Below are 18,921 nucleotides of genomic sequence, written 5' to 3'. Positions count from 1 at the left end.
ACCCCACAATTAATAAGAAGAAAACCGACAAACCCATACAAGACCAAAAAACAACCCCACCAAAGATCACTCATATACCCAAAAACATCTCACAACACACCAATAGACTACACCACTCTCGCATGTGCATATGTGAACATCAGAGCCATAGGCCCCAAAACAGAACGCATAAAAAACTGGATAGAAGAAGAAAACTTGGACTGCCTTTTCCTCACAGAGACCTGGTTTACTTCTGACTCGGACCCCAGAATTACTGAAATTTGTCCAAAGAGCCACAAGTTAACAATGGTCTGAAGAGAAAATAAAAGAGGAGGAGGAATTGCCATCATAACCAGAAACACCATAAACCTAAAAATACAAGACAAAATAACTAACCCATATATGGATTTACTAGCCTGCCAACTCTAGCACATCACTCAAAGGAACACTAGCGTGCATGCTCTGCTACATAACCCCAAGTAACTGGAACTCAGCAAAACCAATATTTTAAGAATTTATATATTGAAACTCACTAACGACAACCTACAACTTAAGACAACCTCAACCTCCACCTCGAAAACCAATTCTGCAAACATGTAGAAACCTTACTATCATACCTCGAGGCCTTAACATATAAAATCTTAGACCCTCAAGCCACACATGAAAAAGGACACCAACTCAACATCGCAGCCTACATCTCCCAACAACCCACACAACCAGAGATCCAAACATCAAACGGAAAATGGAACTGTTCCCTCTGGTCTGATTACTACACTTACTCCTTCAAAATCAACTGGACCAATAACAAAAGCACTCCAATTACCCAAAAAATATCTCATGCAAACATATCGATCCCACCATATTCTGGACAAAAGCGGACACCATAATCCAAAACTACATACCCAAAGACTTCATCTCACAATGGAACCATCTAAGTACAGCAACCCTGGACGAACTAGCCCCAGAAAAACCCATAACCAAAATCCACAGAAAATCAGACAAGTGGTTCAACAACGAACTACTCATACTCAAAAGGCAATGCAGACAACTAGAAAGAAAATGGAGAAAAAACATCCAAGAATCCACAAAAACAGCATGGAGAATAATGAACCAAAAATACAAACAAAAACTAAAAGAAAAAAGAAAGACATACTACACAAAGCAAATAGAAGGACCCCAAGATACAAAAAAGCTATTCCAGCTACTAAAAGATCTCACAGACACCACACCCTACCTAGCCAACAGCAACTCCCCCCTCCCTCAGCCTCCCTCTTAGCCACATACTTCAAAAACAAGATAACAAACATCAGAGCCACGTTCAATGGAATTCCCACACACATAGAAGAGATCTCAAATCCACCCACAGCGAAAGAATCAGTTCCAGCAGACCGAACCTGGTCCCACTTCTCACCCATATAATGTTCAGACTTCAACAAACTATATAATAAATACAGCCACACAGCCTGTGACCTTAACCACTGCCCCCATACCTATTGAAAGCCTCAAGTACACTATTCTGCTCCCTGCTCCTACAATGGATACAATCTTTACTCATATATGGACATTTCCCACAAGACCTCAGCAAAATTATCATAACTCCGATACTAAAGGACCCCAAAGGAACAACAGACCATCCATCCAACTACAGACCCATAGCCTCAATCCCACTTTATGTCAAGCTGATGGAAGGCCTTGTAGCTAAAACCTTAACCTCATACCTAGAAAACCACAACTTACTCTACCCCATACAGTCTGGCTTCAGAACCAACTACAGCACTGAGACCCTACTAGGAACACTTATGGACACAGCTAGACAACATCTCAGTACAGGCAAGAAAATCCTACTCATACAACTAGACCTCTCCGCAGCCTTCGACCTGGTAGACCATGACATCCTCCTACAAACACTAGACACCATAGGAATCTCAGGCAAGGTACTCTCATGGTTTAAAGGCTTCCTACAATCCAGAACCTACAGGGTTAAAACAAATAAAGAAAAATCAGAACCATGGTCCAACCCCTGCGGAGTTCGCCAGGGATCACCTCTGTCTCCCACACTATTCAACCTATACATAGCTTCCCTCAGCTACTGCCTAGACAAACATGGCATAACCTCATAGAGCCATGCAGATGACATCACCATTCTCCTCCCCTTCGACCATCCAGAGCCCACCATGACAGGCACAATACACAGAACACTCAAAACAGTAGCAACATGGATGACAGAACACAAACTAAAACTTAACTCTGACAAAACTAACTTCATCCTCCTAGAAAACAGCAAAACTCCAACCTTAACAAACCTAGTAATAAACTTGATCTCATACCCCATTCAACCCACGCTAAAACGTCTTGGAGTACTGATTGACTGAGGCTGTACTATGCAACCACAAATCAACAAAATAATAAAAGCATCATTCACAACTATGAGAAACCTAAGACAAATCCGAAAATTCTTTGACAGGAAACAATTCCAACTTTTGGTATAACTGCTTATCCTTGGACTAATAGACTACTGCAACATACTATACCTCCCTGGCCCAGCAACCATGATAAAGCAATTACAAACAATTCAAAACACAGCCCTAAGACTCATCTATTCATTGAAAAAATATGAACACATCACAGAAGCATACCACGACTCACACTGGCTCCCAATACAAGCAAGAATACACTTCAAATTCTACTGCCTACTATTCAAAGCTATTAACGGAGAAAGCCCAACCTACTGGAACAACCAACTAACTCAATCCACCTCAACCAGGCACAGGAGAACCCACTCACTATTCACACACCCGCCAAACAAAAATGTCAAATGAAGAAAACTATATGACAACCTAATAGCCACCAGAGCAGCAAAACTAGACAGAAAAATCACCAATCTGCTGTCTTCGACCAGACTACAAAACCTTCAAAAAAGAAACTAAATCCTACTCTTCAAAAAATACATAAAACCTATTTAACACGACCAGTTCCTTCTCAAGCTCCACCTACCACACTATCTATCCTTATCAAATCTAAAATGTTTCAAATTACCCAACATATATCACCTTAAGTTCTCGACAATTCTTATGTAACCCACCTATATATCTTGTAACTTCCTGACAATTCTTATGTAATCTGCCTTGAACCGCAAGGTAATGGCGGAATATAAATCACTAATGTAATGTAATATAAATATGCATGAGTCAAGTCTTTCATTTGAAAAGAAATTCTGCAATGAGAGGGCATAGGATGAAGTTAAAAGGTGATTGGCTCCAGAGTAACCTGAGGAAATACTTTTTTACAGAAAGGGTGGTAGATGCGTGGAACAGTCTCCTGGAAGAGGTGATGAAAACAGATTGTGTCTGAATTCAAGAGGGCCTGGGATAGGCACGTTGGATCTCTCAGAGAGAAATAAATAATGGTTACTGCAGATGGGCAGACTAGATGGGCATTTGGCTTTTATCTGCTGTCATGTTTCTATGTTTAAGTAGATTCCACCACTAACAATTAGTGCTGAAGCTGTTGCTTGTCAAAACCTGGAATAGAGACAATTTTATAAAGAGAGTCCAACTTTATGGGAGCCACAGGTATAGTGAAAGGGGTCTCCCCAGTTCTTATGAAGAATCTTTTTAAGGATACCATGTAATGGGAGTTTTAAGAGCTCTTTAGGAGGCTGATCATCATCTAACTTTTCCAGAAATTCAGCATTATAGGCAGAATAAGTCTCAAGTTTGACAGAGAGGTCTTTACCCAATTGTCTAATAATTGATGAGTAGATGCAGTTTCAAGTTTCAAGTATATTAAAATTTGATGAAACACTAATCATAAATTCCAAGCGTTTTAAAAATTAAAATGGGGAACTATTAACATGCTTGTTAATGACAAGATGCAATATACATAAAAACAAGAGGAGAGTGGGGGAAATACAATTTAAAAAGAAAAGATTACAATTAAGGTTAAAGACAAGTGGGCATTGAGGGAAATCATATTAAAAGTTGAATGGGATCAATACAGATATTAGCTAGGGTAGACCAAGAGATCATTTAGCATTCATATTCATCTTTAAAGAGGAAGCAGGATCGCCGAGATGATCAGTGTTTCCTCTTGGAAGAGCATTTGCTAGAATGAGAGTGGAGAAGAGGTGAGCCCTAAGAGAGGTTGTCGCTTAGTCGGCATGACTGGACTCAATGCCATAGTGGCCTGCGACACCGACTGAGAAGCAAATTCAGTGTTCCCTCTAAGCTGAGCAGGTGTCCTCCAGCTGCATTGCTACCACTAGGGGGTGGAATATTTTCAGTCGCTAAGGACAGGTATGTTCCCTGGAGTCCTGCAGAACTTGCCTGTCCCTCACAATTGAAAAATGTGACAGTAAAACAGCACCCTCTATTGGTGAGACTGTGGGTGGAGGACTCCTGCTCAGCTTAGAGGGAACAGTGACCATAGGTAGATATGTCCTCCGACACCAGTGTCGATGTCGACACCTTCGATGTAGATGGCTGGGATGCCTTTTCAACGTCCATGCTGGTGCCGAATAACTTTTCTCGTAGTAGTTTGTGGTTTTTGATAGTACGTTTCTAAAGCGAAGAACAACGCACGCAGGATTCTACATGATGTTCTGGGCCAAGGTACTGCAAATACCAACAATGGAGGTCGGTGAGAGATATGGGCCATTGGCACCTGCTGCACTAATTAAATCCAGTCAACGGGTGGGACATCGACAGGAAGACCACTTCAGCCAAATTAAACTCAATGGCTGAAAAGGAAAAATAGACCCCGCTGGCAAACACCCGCAAGGGGAAAAAAATAACCCCACTTTTTTTTTTAAAGGAAAAAAATAAAATGGGAGAAGAGGAGAACAAAGTAAAAGAAAAAATATGCAAGAGAAGGTAAAAAGGCAAAGTTTGAATGATGTTCAAAATACACAACTTCTTAGCTCCATGGAAAACTGAGGAGCCGTGCCCCTATGTCAGGCGGGAAGGCACTCCCACATGTGCGGTGCGGTCAGTCGCAAACTTTCTAAAGTTCTTAAAGTGGATGACGTCACCCATAAGTGAGAATATGCTGCCTGCTTGTCCTGGGATAAGACCCTTGCCTCAAACAAGTAAATCCTCAGTACAGGACCCTTCAATCTTCGGGCTGCCACATACCCATAGACTGCAAATGTGGAGAGGAAAAACACAGGCAGCAATGGTCAAAGTCCTACAGGACCAAACATCCTGCACTCAAGCACCTGATAAGTCAGGGGTGAGCCTTGCTCCCAGGAGAACAGTCTCTAAGCTCCTTAACTATTAGTACAAACTAGTTAGAAAGGTTCCTTTACAGCTGCCAGCAGCAGGCAGCTCATCAGAGGGTCTGCATCTTCTCCTAGGCAGAACTGCCCCAGGGCCACCGGGGACCTCTTGAGCACCATAAGCCTCAAAATTGAATAAAATACCTGAAAATAATAAAACTTCTTAGAGCAGATCAGAAAGACACCTTCCAGCTCGCTTCCAGAAAGAAAAACTGAAAAGAGGCAATACAGTCCACTGAGGAAGGATGCAGAGCTGAAGAAAAAGTATGATTCCTTCTGCAACAGCTCACAATATGGGGAAGTTAGTCCATTTGTCATAACTCATATGCTTTCTGTAACAGAAGCTGAAATTAGAGTGTTTACCCTAGAACTTTTCTGTTCTATTTGCCAATCACTACAAGATTTTTTTTTCTATAAGATTCAACTGTAATCAGCTTAAACAGAACTCTATATACAACATTGGCAATTAAGTCATTTTTCATCAAAAGTTAAATCAAAATAATTGAAATCCAGACATTAATCGGACAGTCCAGAAGCAGATACTTACTTTTTGTGCAGAAACTCCCCTGCTGCTACAGCCACAGGTCTATGTGCAGAATACACTAGATGATAAACATTTTCACAGTCTTCATTTGACAGAGCCTCTTCACTTCCACTGAAAAAGACAAAGTAATTCTTAAATTAAAATAGTTTATTCCAGTTCTTCCAACACTCCTTTCTACTTAACATATAAATAATTTTTTATTTGTTTTTACACACTTTAGCAGCAAGCATCCACATAACATAAGAACATAAGAATTGCCATCTCCAGATCAGACCTTAGTTCCATCAAGTCCGGCGATCCGCACACGCGGAGGCCCCGCCAGGAGTACCCTGGCATAGAGTTTTGGTTCCCATATCACTCTATGCTTCTCATAGGGAGATGTGCATCCAGCTTACCCATACCCACATCACTCTATGCCACTCTTAAGGAGATGTGCATCTAGTTTACCCTTAAATCCTAGAACGGTGGATTCCTCAATTACTTCCTCTGGGAGAGCATTCCAGGTGTCCACCACTCGCTGTGTGAAACAGAACTTCCAGATATTTGTCCTAGACTTGTCCCCCCTCAGCTTCAGTCTGTGTCCTCTTGTCCGTGTCTCATTGGAAATTGTAAATAACTAAACTAAACTAAACCTTGGGTTTGTATACCGCATCATCTCTACATTCGCAAAGCTCGACACGGATAACAAGGGTTAGGGTAGAAAGGAACTCCAGTGAAATGAAAAGACAAAATGAAGAGAAAATTTAGGACAGAGTAACCAGAGAGAGGAAGAGTTACATTTTTGAAAATAACCAGGTTTTCAGATGTTTATGGAAGATTTGGAGGGAGCTCAGATCTAATCTAATCTAATCTAAACCTTAGGTTTGTATACCGCATCTCTCTACATTCGTAAAGCTCGACACGGTTAACAAGAGTTAGGGTAGAAAGGAACTCCAGTGGAGGGAAGAGGCAAAATGAAGAGAAAATTTGGAAGACTAGAATAATCAGAGAGGGAGGAGAAGTTACATTTTTGAGAATAACCAGGTTTTCAGATGTTTACGGAAGAGTTAGAGGGAGCTCAGATTCCTAAGAGGGGAGGTAAGGTTGTTCCAGAGCTGAGTGATTCTGAAAGGGAGGGAAGAACCTAGTTTTCCTACAAGTGAAACGCCTTTTAGAGAAGGAAAGGAAAGTTTCAGTTTTTGGGTGGATCTGGCATAATTGGGGTTAGAGGAGTTCCAAGAAAGAGGAATGAAGGGAGGGAGAATACCGTGTAGGATCTTGAAAGTGAGGCAGGCACATTTGAAGTGGACTCTGGAGATAATCGGAAGCCAGTGGAGCTTGGATAAAAGCGGTGAGACGTGGTCGAATTTGCTTTTTGCGAAGATAAGCTTAGCAGCGGTATTCTGAATCCGCTGGAGTCTTTGAAGGTTTTTCTTTGTTAGGCTAAGGTAGATAGAGTTGCAGTAGTCCAGTCTGGAAAGGATGGTGGATTGGACAAGGACGGCAAAGTGTTTTTGATGGAAACAGGATCTCACTTTTCTCAGCATGTGAAGGCTGAAGAAACATTTTTTTACTAGGGAGTTGAGGTGATCGTTGAAGGAAAGTGTAGAGTCAATGATGACTCCCAGAACTTTACTAGAATATTCAAGATGCAGAGTGGGGCCAGAGGACAGTGGGATGGAGGTGGGCAGTTGGTCCAATTTTGGGCTGAGCCAGAGAAGTTTTGTTTTAATTTGTTCAGTTTCATCTGCACAGTGTGGGCCCAGGATTGAAGGTTCGATATACATGAGGATATGTTCGCCGAGAGGTTGGTGAGGTTCCGGTCGGTCTCGAGGAGGACAAAGATATTGTCTGCGTAAGTGTAGAGTGTTTCAAGGGGGGAGAGATGGAGGAGTTTAAGGGAAGACATATAAATGTTGAAGAGGATAGGAGAGAGAGGTGAGCCTTGTGGGACTCCACAGATCAGGTTCCAGGGGGAGGAAGAAGTGCCTTTCATGTTGACTATGTAGGAGCGGGAGCGTAAGAACTTCGAGAACCAGTCAAGGACTGTGGAGTTTATGCCTATCTTGGTGAGTTGGTAAATTAGAATATCATGATGGACGACATCAAAAGCTGCAGAGAAGTCAAATTGAAGAAGGACAGCGAACTTGTTGCGAGAATGGAGATATTGAACTTTGGATTCGTTCAGTTTCATCTGCACATCTGTTTTTCCTGCTCTATTTTGTCGATTCCTTTCAGTATTTTGAAAGTCTCGATCAGATCTCCTCGCAGTCTCCTCTTCCCAAGGGAGAACGACCCCAGTCTCCTAAGTCGTTCTTCATAATCCAGGTTCTCCATACCTTTCACTAGCTTTGTTGCTCGTCTCTGCATCCTCTCCAGCAGTTTTATATCCTTCTTTAGGTATGGAGACCAATGCTGGACGTAGTATTCCAAGTGTGGTCTGACCATGGCTCTGTAGAGTGGCATTATAACTTTCTCCGATCTACTCATGATTCCCTTCTTTATCATACCCAGCATTCTATTTGCTTTCTTCGCCGCCACAGCACATTGCACCAACAGTTTCAGGGTCCTATCTATCAGAACACCCAGGTCCTTTTCCTGTTCGGTCTTTCCAGAGTTGTACCTGACATACTGTACTTGTGTTCCTTATTCTTAAATCAAAATGTATTCACATTTTATAGAATAATATGAAAAAGCCCACCGCCCCTTCCCCTATCATTACATATGTGTCACACTGAATGGTTTTTCTATCTTTAAACAAAATATAATGTTAAACAAAGGAAACCTGAATAAACACAACACAGTTTCTAAATTATTACTTTGTTTATTTAAGGAACAAGAGAGTCCTTTTACTAAAGTGAGCTGAAAATCTAGGTTTAACACTTTCCTGTGCACTCAGCCCATGCAGGATAATAAAAGGGTAAAGTTGAAACAGAGAAGGACGCCCTTCAGAAAAAGCTGCGCCTAAAAAATAGGCATGGGTGTGGTGTAGGCATGGGCGTCTACCTAACACTTAAAATGTAAGCGTTGCAAAACCAGGTCTACTTTTGAGCATGAGCTGGGTGCTAGGTAGACGCAAATTAAGTGGACGTCACTTAGGCGTGCCATAGGTGAACGGGGCTTTCATTTTGGGGGTATATTACATTACATTAGAGATTTCTATTCCGCCATTACCTTGCAGTTCAAGGCGGATTTTAAAAGAATTATAGATGGGTTACAATGGAAGATTATTTGTCATTTCTAGAGAGGTAAAGAGAAGTCTGGTAGTTTTAGTGTGGCGGGAAGATGGAGGTAGGACAGTAAGTTGATGTTAGGTCTGTTTCAGGAATTTCTTGAAGAGTATAGTTTTTATTTCTTTTCTGAACATTTTGTAGTCTGGGGTAGATATTAATATATTGGAGATCTGGTTATCTAGTTTTGCTGCTTGAGTGGCTAGGAGGCCATCATATAGTTTTTTCCGTTTTATTTCTTTGATCAAGGGGAGTGTGAATGGGGTGTGTTTTTCTACGTCTGATTGAGGTGGTTCGGTTGTTCAGGTAGGTTGGGCTGTCTCCATTTAGGGTTTTGAATAACATACAGTAGAATTTAAATAGTATTCTTTCTTATATTGGTAGCCAGTGTGAGTTGATGTATGCTTCTGTAATATGGTCATGTTTCCTCAATGAGTAGATGAGTCTCAGGGCTGTATTTTGGATTGTTTGTAGTTGTTTGGTCAAAGTAGCCGGGCAGGACTCCAGATTGATATTATTCTCAAAATATGTTTAATAATGCATTACTCAAGCAGTATGAAAAAAATATATATATATATTTGCATACTAAACCTCTATTTTTGGGCTATAGAGAACTCCTATTTGATAATAATAGAAAAAATATGTTTAATAATGCATTACTCAAGCAAAGCACATGAAAAAATATATATATTGCAAACTAAACCTCATCAATCTTCAGTATGTCCCCAGGTTAGCTTGTTTCCCATTTCTCTTTAAATCACTCCAATAAGCCCACAAGTAGAGTCCAGTTATTCACATATCCTACTGTCAAATCGTGTCGTATGAAGAGATTTCTCGAGAGAACTCTCTCTTCCTGGCAGCCAAAATGAACGCCTGGTTTGGCAAAATCATGCCACAAGTCTCATCCTATTATTTTTTTAGAAAACTATTAAAGACACAACTATTTGACAAATTTGTAACCCAAGCTTCCTAATGCTTTTTAAATACAACATGTATTGTGTATCTTTTTGAACTGTATATATTTGCTGGATGTTCAGCCTTATCTGCTGTGAACCGCCTAGAACCATTCGTGGTCTGGCGGTATATAAGAATAAATTCTTATTATTATTTCCAAGAACATAAAAGAAAATACACTACTCACACACAATGGCTGCAGTAGTTCAGAGCAAGTAGACATGTCTGCACAATCTTGACACCATTGTGACATCATCAATATCTATCTAGATGGCAGAAAGTCACTACAAAATAATAGGAACCTCTCCCTAAACAAAAGATCCTGTAGTTCAGTGGTTAAAGGCATGGCTTCCATCTTTCAAAGGTCATAGATTCAAATCCCAAGTATGGACAGATATCCCAGCACATATTCTTATTTTTTAGTGCCATTCTATCGTCTAGGTGTATACTGATTATGTCACAATGATGTCAAGATTGTGCAGACACGTCCACTTGCTCTGAACTACTGCAGCCATTGTGTGTGAGTAGTATATTTTATTTTATGTTCTTGGAAATGAGGTTTAGTATGCAATATATATATTTTTTCATGTGCTTTGCTTGTGTAATGCATTATTAAACAAATTTTGAGCTTAATATCAACTTGGAGTCCTCTTAAGCCCCCAAAATAGAAGTTTTAGTATGCAAAATATATTTTTAATGTGCTTTGCTTGAGTAATATATTATTAAACATCCTTTTCTATTATTAACAAATAGGAGTTATCCTTACCCCCCAAATAGAAGTTTAGTATGCAATATAAATAAAGAGTGTACCAAAAGTCACATTTTTAAATTCTATTTTGTTCCAGGCATCATTCAGAGAGACTTGAGGTCATCAGCAAAAGAATAGTTAGGCTTTGCAGTTTTTGTAAATAAATCATCCCTTAACCATGGCTCGCCAATTGACATTAGAGCAGCGTTGCAAAATTGCCGCTTAGCAAGAAGTTTTTTAGTCTCTGACTGCAGTTCAGCGAGAGTTTGAGAAGCTTTATGGCCGTAAAACTGCTGCAATGCGAAACACAATTTATGCTATCTATGGCAACTTTCTCGAAACAGGATCTGTTCTTGACAAACCACGCAGCAGAAGGCCTGCTACTACCACCACTAATGAAAACACTGAACTTCTGGAGCAGGCGTTCGCGAAAAGCCAGGAAAAATCGATCTGGAAGGCTGCACTGGAACTCGGCATAAACAAAAGTTTGATTCATAGAAACATAGAATATGACGGCAGAAAAGGGCTGACGGCTCAACAAGTCTGCCCAATCATGATCCCTTCCACCCTCGAGAAACTATCCCCTATCATACATCTGGAGCGACCCCACATGATTCAGCGGATGCTTTGGAGAGTGAAACAGCTGTATTTGTATCGACTTCAGGTTGCTCAAAAACTTCAAGCAGAAAATTATAATGCTCGTGTGGAAATGTGTGAATCACTCCTGCATCATTACCATAACAACCCTCAACTCATGGAAAACTTATGGTTCAGCATCGCGTCTATCTGTCACCTCTCTAGTCAAGTTAACCGACACAACTGTCGAATTTGAGGAAAATCAAACCCAGTAGAAATTCTTAAGCATGAACAAGATTCCCCAAAGCTAGTGGTTTGGTGTGCAATGTCTAGTATTGGGCTGATTGGACCATTTTTTTTCTGTGATGCATCCAGTAACACAAACACCATTACAGAGGAAAATTACCTGGACATAGAAACATAGACATATGAGGGCATATAAAGGCCAAATGGCCCATCCAGTCTACCTATCCACAGCAACCAGTATCTCTTCTTCCCTCCAAGAGATCTAACATGCCTATTCCAGGCTTTCTTGACATCAGACACAATCTGTATCTACACCACCTCAACACACAACACTGGATGCAATATTCACACACGGTAGAGGACATCCATTGGCGAGTGATAGATCACATAAAAGAAGGGTGGGAGGGAGGAAACTATAAACAGAAATTAAATTTTAGTGAACAGTGGTGGATATACACTTTAAATACAGTGGAACCGGGGGGGGGGGGGGGGGAGTTAAATCAAGAAATAGAATGGATGTCGCTGGTGTGAATCCTGATTTGCTGCCGAATATCTTTGACGTCAATGAAGGGGAGGATTTATTGAAAAATAAAAAATATTATGGCCATCTTGGCTCACAAATAATGAATAGATCAGGATGATGCAGAGAAACTATAAAAGAGGTAACTTTTAAGACGAGTTTGCTCCTATTAAAAAGGTTATTTTCATAGATCGGTTTACGAGTGCACCAGTTTGCGAGTGTTTTGCAAGACGAGCAAAACATTTGCAAACTTGGTGCCTCGTAAACCGAGCTTGCCTCGCTGTACGAGCGCTCCCCCCCCGGCGGTCCGGCATCCCCCCCGCTCACATTGCCCCCCCCTCCCCCGCGATCCTACTTCTCCCCCCCCCCCCCCCGAGCAGTCAATGACACCCTTTACCCGACTTGGCACCAGTGCCCGAAGATCCTCCCTTTTCTGGCGCAGCCTGGGCTGGGCAGTGCGTTGGAGATCCTCCTTCTTCTGGTCTGGGCTGGGCTGGACTGGCTTTGAGCATTTGCGCATGCTCAAAGCCTTCTGGTCTCGCTCTCAATCTCGGAGAGAGCAAGACCAGAAGGCTTTGAGCATGCGCAAATGCTCAAAGCCAGTCCAGCCCAGACCAGACCAGAAGAAGGAGGATCTCCGACGCACTGCCTAGCCGCGCCAGAAGAGGGAGGATCTTCGGGCACCGGCACTGGTGCCAAGTCGGGTAAAGGGTGTCATTGACTGCTCGGGGGGGGGGGAGGGAAGTAGGATCGCGGAGGAAGGGCAACGCGAGCGGGGGGATGCTGGTTCGCAGGGGGGGGAAGCTGGATCGCGGGGAGGGGGTTTGGAACAGCGTCGGATTCCTCAAGGGGGGGGGAGGAGAATGGAGCAGCGCCGGTAGCCTCGTGGAGGGGGGGAGGAAGTGGAACCAATCAAAGCAGTTTCCCTTACTTCCTATGGGGAAATTTGCTTCGATATACGAGCAATTTGGTTTACGAGCATGCTTCTGGAACAAATTATGCTCGTAAACCAAGGTTCCACTGTATATATATATATATATATATATATATATATATATATATATATATAAAACAACAATAACCTGTTAATGGTTAATTTTATGTTCTAGGGGACTTTTCTTGAAACAGCCTTCGGGCGAAACATGTCGAAATGACAGGTCCCTTCCCATTGTGAACAGGAGAATATAAAGATAGAAAGATAAGTTTTAACGTTTAAAATTTATTAACTTTTATAAATAGAGCACAGAGCACTTTAAAAAACGTTTAAGTACAAAAAAAAACACCTGGGATATTGAGGAGGCCATTGCCACATGCATGCTTGCAGCTATAGAAAACACTTGGCTAACAACTGGCACTTCTGAAGCCCTTAGAAAAAATGAAAAAAGGAATGCAAGACTAATATATGATACTGAATGTTTAAAAGAGTAATTATTGGCAGTGTCTTACAATCAACTGCAAGATATACTACTTATCAGCAGATAAGCAGTTGTTGCCGCATCAAAGTTGCGCAAGACACAAATTGTGTCGTTTAATAGCGCTTCATTCAAATCTAAAAGCCGCCTCTGCAGTTTTTTTTATCCCTGAACTCATTAGCCAGTTCTTTAAGATGTGGTAGGTTTTGAGATACTGATTCCAGCATTTTAAAAATGCTGTTCCATCTTGTTGGAAGAGCCTGTTTAAGGCTAAACTCTAGCTTGTGATGCATTCTTGAATGCTTGACATGTGCAATGGTGTCCTTTGCAAGATTTATCAGCAACTGGAGAATCAAAATTGTCATTGTGCTTCAGTCTATGAACCAACACAAGATTCAAATTGTGGCCTGCGCATGATAACCACTGGTGATCTTTGAATGCCGCCTTAACATTAACTTTATTGTCAGTGTTATAGACATTGTTCTGACGATAAGCCCCAAACTCTTCCAAGATTTCCTTGACAGTAGATTGAATATGCTGCAGAGTGCTTATCAACTAGAGTTCTGGTGGCGGGAATTCTTGCATGAAGATGAAAATTGTTGTCTACATAGTGTGCAGTCACTGTTATGTATGGCATACCAGTTCCATCTTCAGTCCACAGATCAGTTGTAATAGCAAATTTATTTTGCTGACCCAACACATCAGACAATGCAGCCTTTTCTTTTCAGCAATAGCAGAAATATGTCTGGATAATACGTCTGGCAGAGGGGAGTACCTGATCAGCAGAAACTTGGCCATATTTCACACCAATGGAAATCAACAAATCAGCAAGGCGCGTGAATCCAATTCCCTCAACCGTAGAAAAAGGTCTGATGTCCATGGCGCACATCGAAGCAACTGCATCAGTAACTTTTACTTTCACTGCTGAAGGCAAGGTTCTGTATTCTTCCTTCTGATTCGCTTTCTATAAAAAGTCATTGATGCTTCTCATCGCAGTATACTTTTGCCCACCACAGCTTACTGCATGTGATTTCAGTCCACTGGTACTGTCACGCGACTTCCACCTCAACGCTGTCTTGCAAGTCTTGCACATGGCGAAACCGCTGCATTGACTATCCACATATATGACAACAAAGAACTTCCACACCAGACTAGCTCCATCATTTTCAATCAGAGACAATTGCTTGCTTTTTGCAATGATGATATTCTGCACAGTACTTTTATCCATGATACCCTAGAAAAAAATAAACAAAAAAACCCCACTGTGTGAATGACCAAACAAACAAAAAAAACAATACCAAAAAATAGCAGTAAACTACAAACTGCTACAATGGATTGAATTCATTGTAGCAGTTTGCCTCCGTATCATTGTCTTAAATATAAATACTCACCTTTGGGGGCGCTACAGAGCCCGAACAAGATGGAGGCTTAGATCCCGAGCTCCCGCTAGCGATCCCAATACACAGCACATATCATTAACTCTACCTGCTCATAATTTGCTTATTTTACAACGAAACGATGCATAAACCTAAGCAGGGAAAAATAGAGGCTGCTTTCGCCGGCACTTCGGGTGCAAAAAGACCGAAATAGGACCCACCGACGCCTACGAAGGGAGAAGCAGCCCGACCACGTGGCGATCCTGACTTGACCATTTCGGAGCAATTACAGTTAATATCTAACATGATGTCGGAAAGCAAAGATGATATAAAGGACATCAAACATGAAATTATGAACTTAACTGAAAAATTATCGGCGATGGATGCCATGTTTTGGAACGCAAATACCTGGTAGTTGATGAGATTGCCACTAATCAGAAGATAGACCGCCGAGCCCTGCATGCGCTAGAGAGTCTCCTGGAGGACCTCGGGAATCGCGGCAGAAGACAGAACCTTCGCGTCAACGGCTTGCATGAAAGAACGGAAGGGTCGGATGCTTGCAAATTTTTCGAGGACTGGCTTCCCAAGGTGTTATCCCTCAAATTTGATCGGGCCTTGAAGTGGAACGAGCCCATAGAGTGCCGACCAAGGCGCCTTCAGGCTCCCAACGGGCACGCCCGATGGTATTGAAAATTACTGCGTTTTCCACATGTTGCTATGATACTAGACAAAATGAGATCTCTGAAAAAAATTGAGTGGCAGGGGCAGTCAATATATATATCTGCAGATTACACGAAAGATACGGCAGAGAAGCGCCGAAAATTTCTTTCTCTGCGTCCCCGACTGCGTGCAATTGAGGCCCGTTTTGGTCTCTTGGCTCCTGCACGCTTTAAGATCACATATCAAAATAGAACCAAAACTTACAGAGATCCTAATGAAGTGGATAAATTTTTGAAAGAGCAAGAGGACCTTGTGCGTATGGATACCTGATATTCTGTGTTAATATTATTCATATTTGTGCTTGCCATGACTTCAAATACTGTTATGTGACTGGGTGGCTGTATAACTATTCTGCTGTTATAGCTCCACTTTGGTGGATATTGGTGCTGTGTTTTCACCATTGATGTTTAATGTTTGACTCATCCCCTTCTAGAGGGATCGCTGGGGGGGGGTGAGAGGATTTTGAGCCTCCGTGTTGTTGCTGTGTCTCCTCCCCTCCGCAGGCCCTAGGGTCGCCTTTTGGGCAGGTTGGTTACAAGGCATCTGTCTTGTGGGTGGTTGGGAGTTGTTATGTTTGGCAGGGGGAGGGGGGATGTACGATTGTGGGTATGTAAGGGGGTTTTCTTTTTAGTTTTAGCTTAAGGCAGTGGCTTACAAGTCTGAGATTTGCTTGGCATGTGACTTTTAGCACTGATGCTGTACTGATATTGATACTGACATTGATGTTACTCCATGCTGATGGGAATATGTAAGGTCTTATCTCTGAATATCAGAGGCTTACATCATCCTATCAAGAGGAAAAAAATGCTGTTGTTTTGTAAACATCACTCTGCACAGGTAGTCTTTTTGCAAGAAACCAAACTGAATGTCATTGAATCTGCCAAACTGAAGAGGGATTGGGTCTCACATTGTTTCTTCTCCCCAGCTGTTTCCACTAAGGGTGGGGTTGCTATTTTATTATCTAAACATCTTCGCTACACTATAATTGGCTCCTCCCATGATTTCCAGGGTAGATGGGTATCTGTCACCCTTGATATAGCTTCCAGTAGGTATACATTCCTCTCGCTCTATGGACCCAATACAGCAGATCCAAAGTTCTTTCATGAGATATCCAAGGAGCTGGCTTCCCTTTCTACTGAGTATATCATTGTGGGCGGAGATTGGAATTTGGTTTTGGATTCCCACTTAGACCGCAAATCTCACTCCTCCTATCGCTTGCCTACGACCCATTCGCTCTTAAGAAATATCATTCAGTCCTATGACCTTGCTGATGTATGGCGTCTCTTTCACCCCAAAGATCAAGAATATACCTTTTGGTCAGCGCCTCATGCGTCTGCTATGCGACTGGATTACTTCCTTATGTCTAATTCGCTCATACACTCTGTTCACTCTTCATCTATACTCTCTTGTCCTCTTTCAGACCATTCTGCCATATCGATATCATATGCTCTCTCGACCCCCTCACCCTCTACATCTTCATGGAGCTTGAATGTTGCTCTTTTGCAAGATCATGATTTCCTTTCCCAGGTGGAACTGTGGACAACTGAATATTTCATGTACAATGATACACCGCTTGTATCTTATCAGTTGATATGGGATGCCTATAAGGCGTACTTGAGAGGTCGCATCATAGCCTATTCGGCTCATCTTACCAAATCTCGTAAACAATCACTGCTTGATCTTGATGCTCAAATAAAATCCTTGGAGGTTCAATATCATATCTCATCGGCTGCCTCGGATTTGATACAAATACGTAAGTTGAAATTCCGATATAATACCATTCTATCTGAGCAGGCTGGTGTAATGTTGTTACATGAAGGTGCTTTGTATTATGAACATCGAAACAAAGCGGGTACCTTACTAGCTAACTACCTTAAGCAAAAAAAAAAAGAGCTTGTCACAGTGTTGCCCTTAAACAAGGGGACTCTCTCATCACAGACCCTGTAGCCATCACCGCTCAATTTCGCTCCTTCTACGAGAAACTCTATACTTCGGGAGTTACTCCCTCTGAAACTGACTTTGCCGAATTCTTTCGAGACCTGTTGCCTCCTTCTCTTCCACCTAAGCTTCTTGAGGAGCTCAATCAACCCTTAACTCCATTAGATATCAGTGCGGCCATTGGTGGATTGCGGACAGGCAAGGCCCCGGGAGGAGATGGTCTCCCTCTGGGTTTCTATAAAACATTTCAAACCACAATGATACCATTACTAACTCAGCTTTACACTGACTTTATGGAGCGGGGCTCGAGTGGAGGAACCTTTGCTGAAGCGGATATAGTGGTCTTCCCCAAGCCTGGACGTGATCCAATGCTCCCTAAAAATTATAAACCAATTTTGTTGCTCAATTATGACTGTAAAATTTATGCTAAAATACTTGCTGATAGGCTCGCTAAGGTTCTTCCTTTGCTTATACATCCTACTCAATGCGGTTTTGTAAAGGGACGACTTACAGCTGATAATTTTCGAGTACTGTGTCATGTATTACAGGCTGCCCGTCATGTCTCCATCCCTCAGTGTGTGATGTCATTAGATGCCGAAAAGGCTTTTGATTATGTAGAATGGAAATATTTGTTTCATACTTTACACTGGTTCCAATTAGGTGATGTATTCATTGACATGGTGCGCCTATTATACTCTAATCCTAGGGCCAGGTTGAATGTTGATGGACATTTTTCCTCTTATTTTTCTCTATCCAGGGGAACTCGTCAGGGGTGTCCCCTATCGCCCCTCCTGTTCAACCTGGTCCTGGAGCCTTTATTGCGACGTTTGGACACCTCGGCTGCCATCCAGGGTATAAAAGTGGGTCCTCGAGAGGTGCATCTGTCCGCTTTTGCGGATGATGTGCTTCTCTATGTATCCAATCCGGAAACCACTTTACCAGCTGTGTTTACACTTCTCTCTGGATTTGGCACTTTGTCTGGTTATACCATCAATTGGGATAAGACTGAGGTACTCCCCCTGAATTCACATTGTACTCAGGCAATGATATCCCCTTTTGGCCTTACGTGGTGTCCACATGACATTAAATACTTAGGCATTCGTTTTTGCAACACCTGGCAGGACACAATAGATCTGAATGTTACAAATCTCTTGACCAAGATTCAAGCGCTATGCACCCAATGGTCCCCCTTGCATTTGACGTGGTGGGGTAGGCTAGAGTCCATTCGCATGATGATGACTCCCCAAATATTATATGTTTTACAAATGCTCCCTCTTCCGTTTCCCCCTACTTTTTTAAAAAAATTGGATAAAATTCTTGTACAATTTCTGTGGAAAGGGAAGCCACCTCGCATTGCATTATCTACCCTTAAAAAGCCTTGGGACATGGGAGGAGTTAATTTCCCTCAATTTTCTTTATACGCC

General features: G+C 42.0%; 1 protein-coding gene across 1 annotated transcript in view; it reads right to left on the bottom strand.

Annotated features, from left to right (window-relative positions):
* The window catches only part of STAG1 (stromal antigen 1), a 2,074,316-nt gene that overhangs the window by 1,223,001 nt on the left and 832,394 nt on the right, over positions 1–18,921 (bottom strand). Inside the window, 1 exon segment of the mRNA XM_033958034.1 lies at positions 5,802–5,909. Within this exon segment, the coding sequence (XP_033813925.1) occupies positions 5,802–5,909 (108 nt within the window).

This window comes from Geotrypetes seraphini, chromosome 9 (genome assembly GCF_902459505.1).
Source record: "Geotrypetes seraphini chromosome 9, aGeoSer1.1, whole genome shotgun sequence".
NCBI classification, from domain to species: domain Eukaryota; kingdom Metazoa; phylum Chordata; class Amphibia; order Gymnophiona; family Dermophiidae; genus Geotrypetes; species Geotrypetes seraphini.
This window is presented reverse-complemented; position numbering and strand designations above follow the sequence as displayed.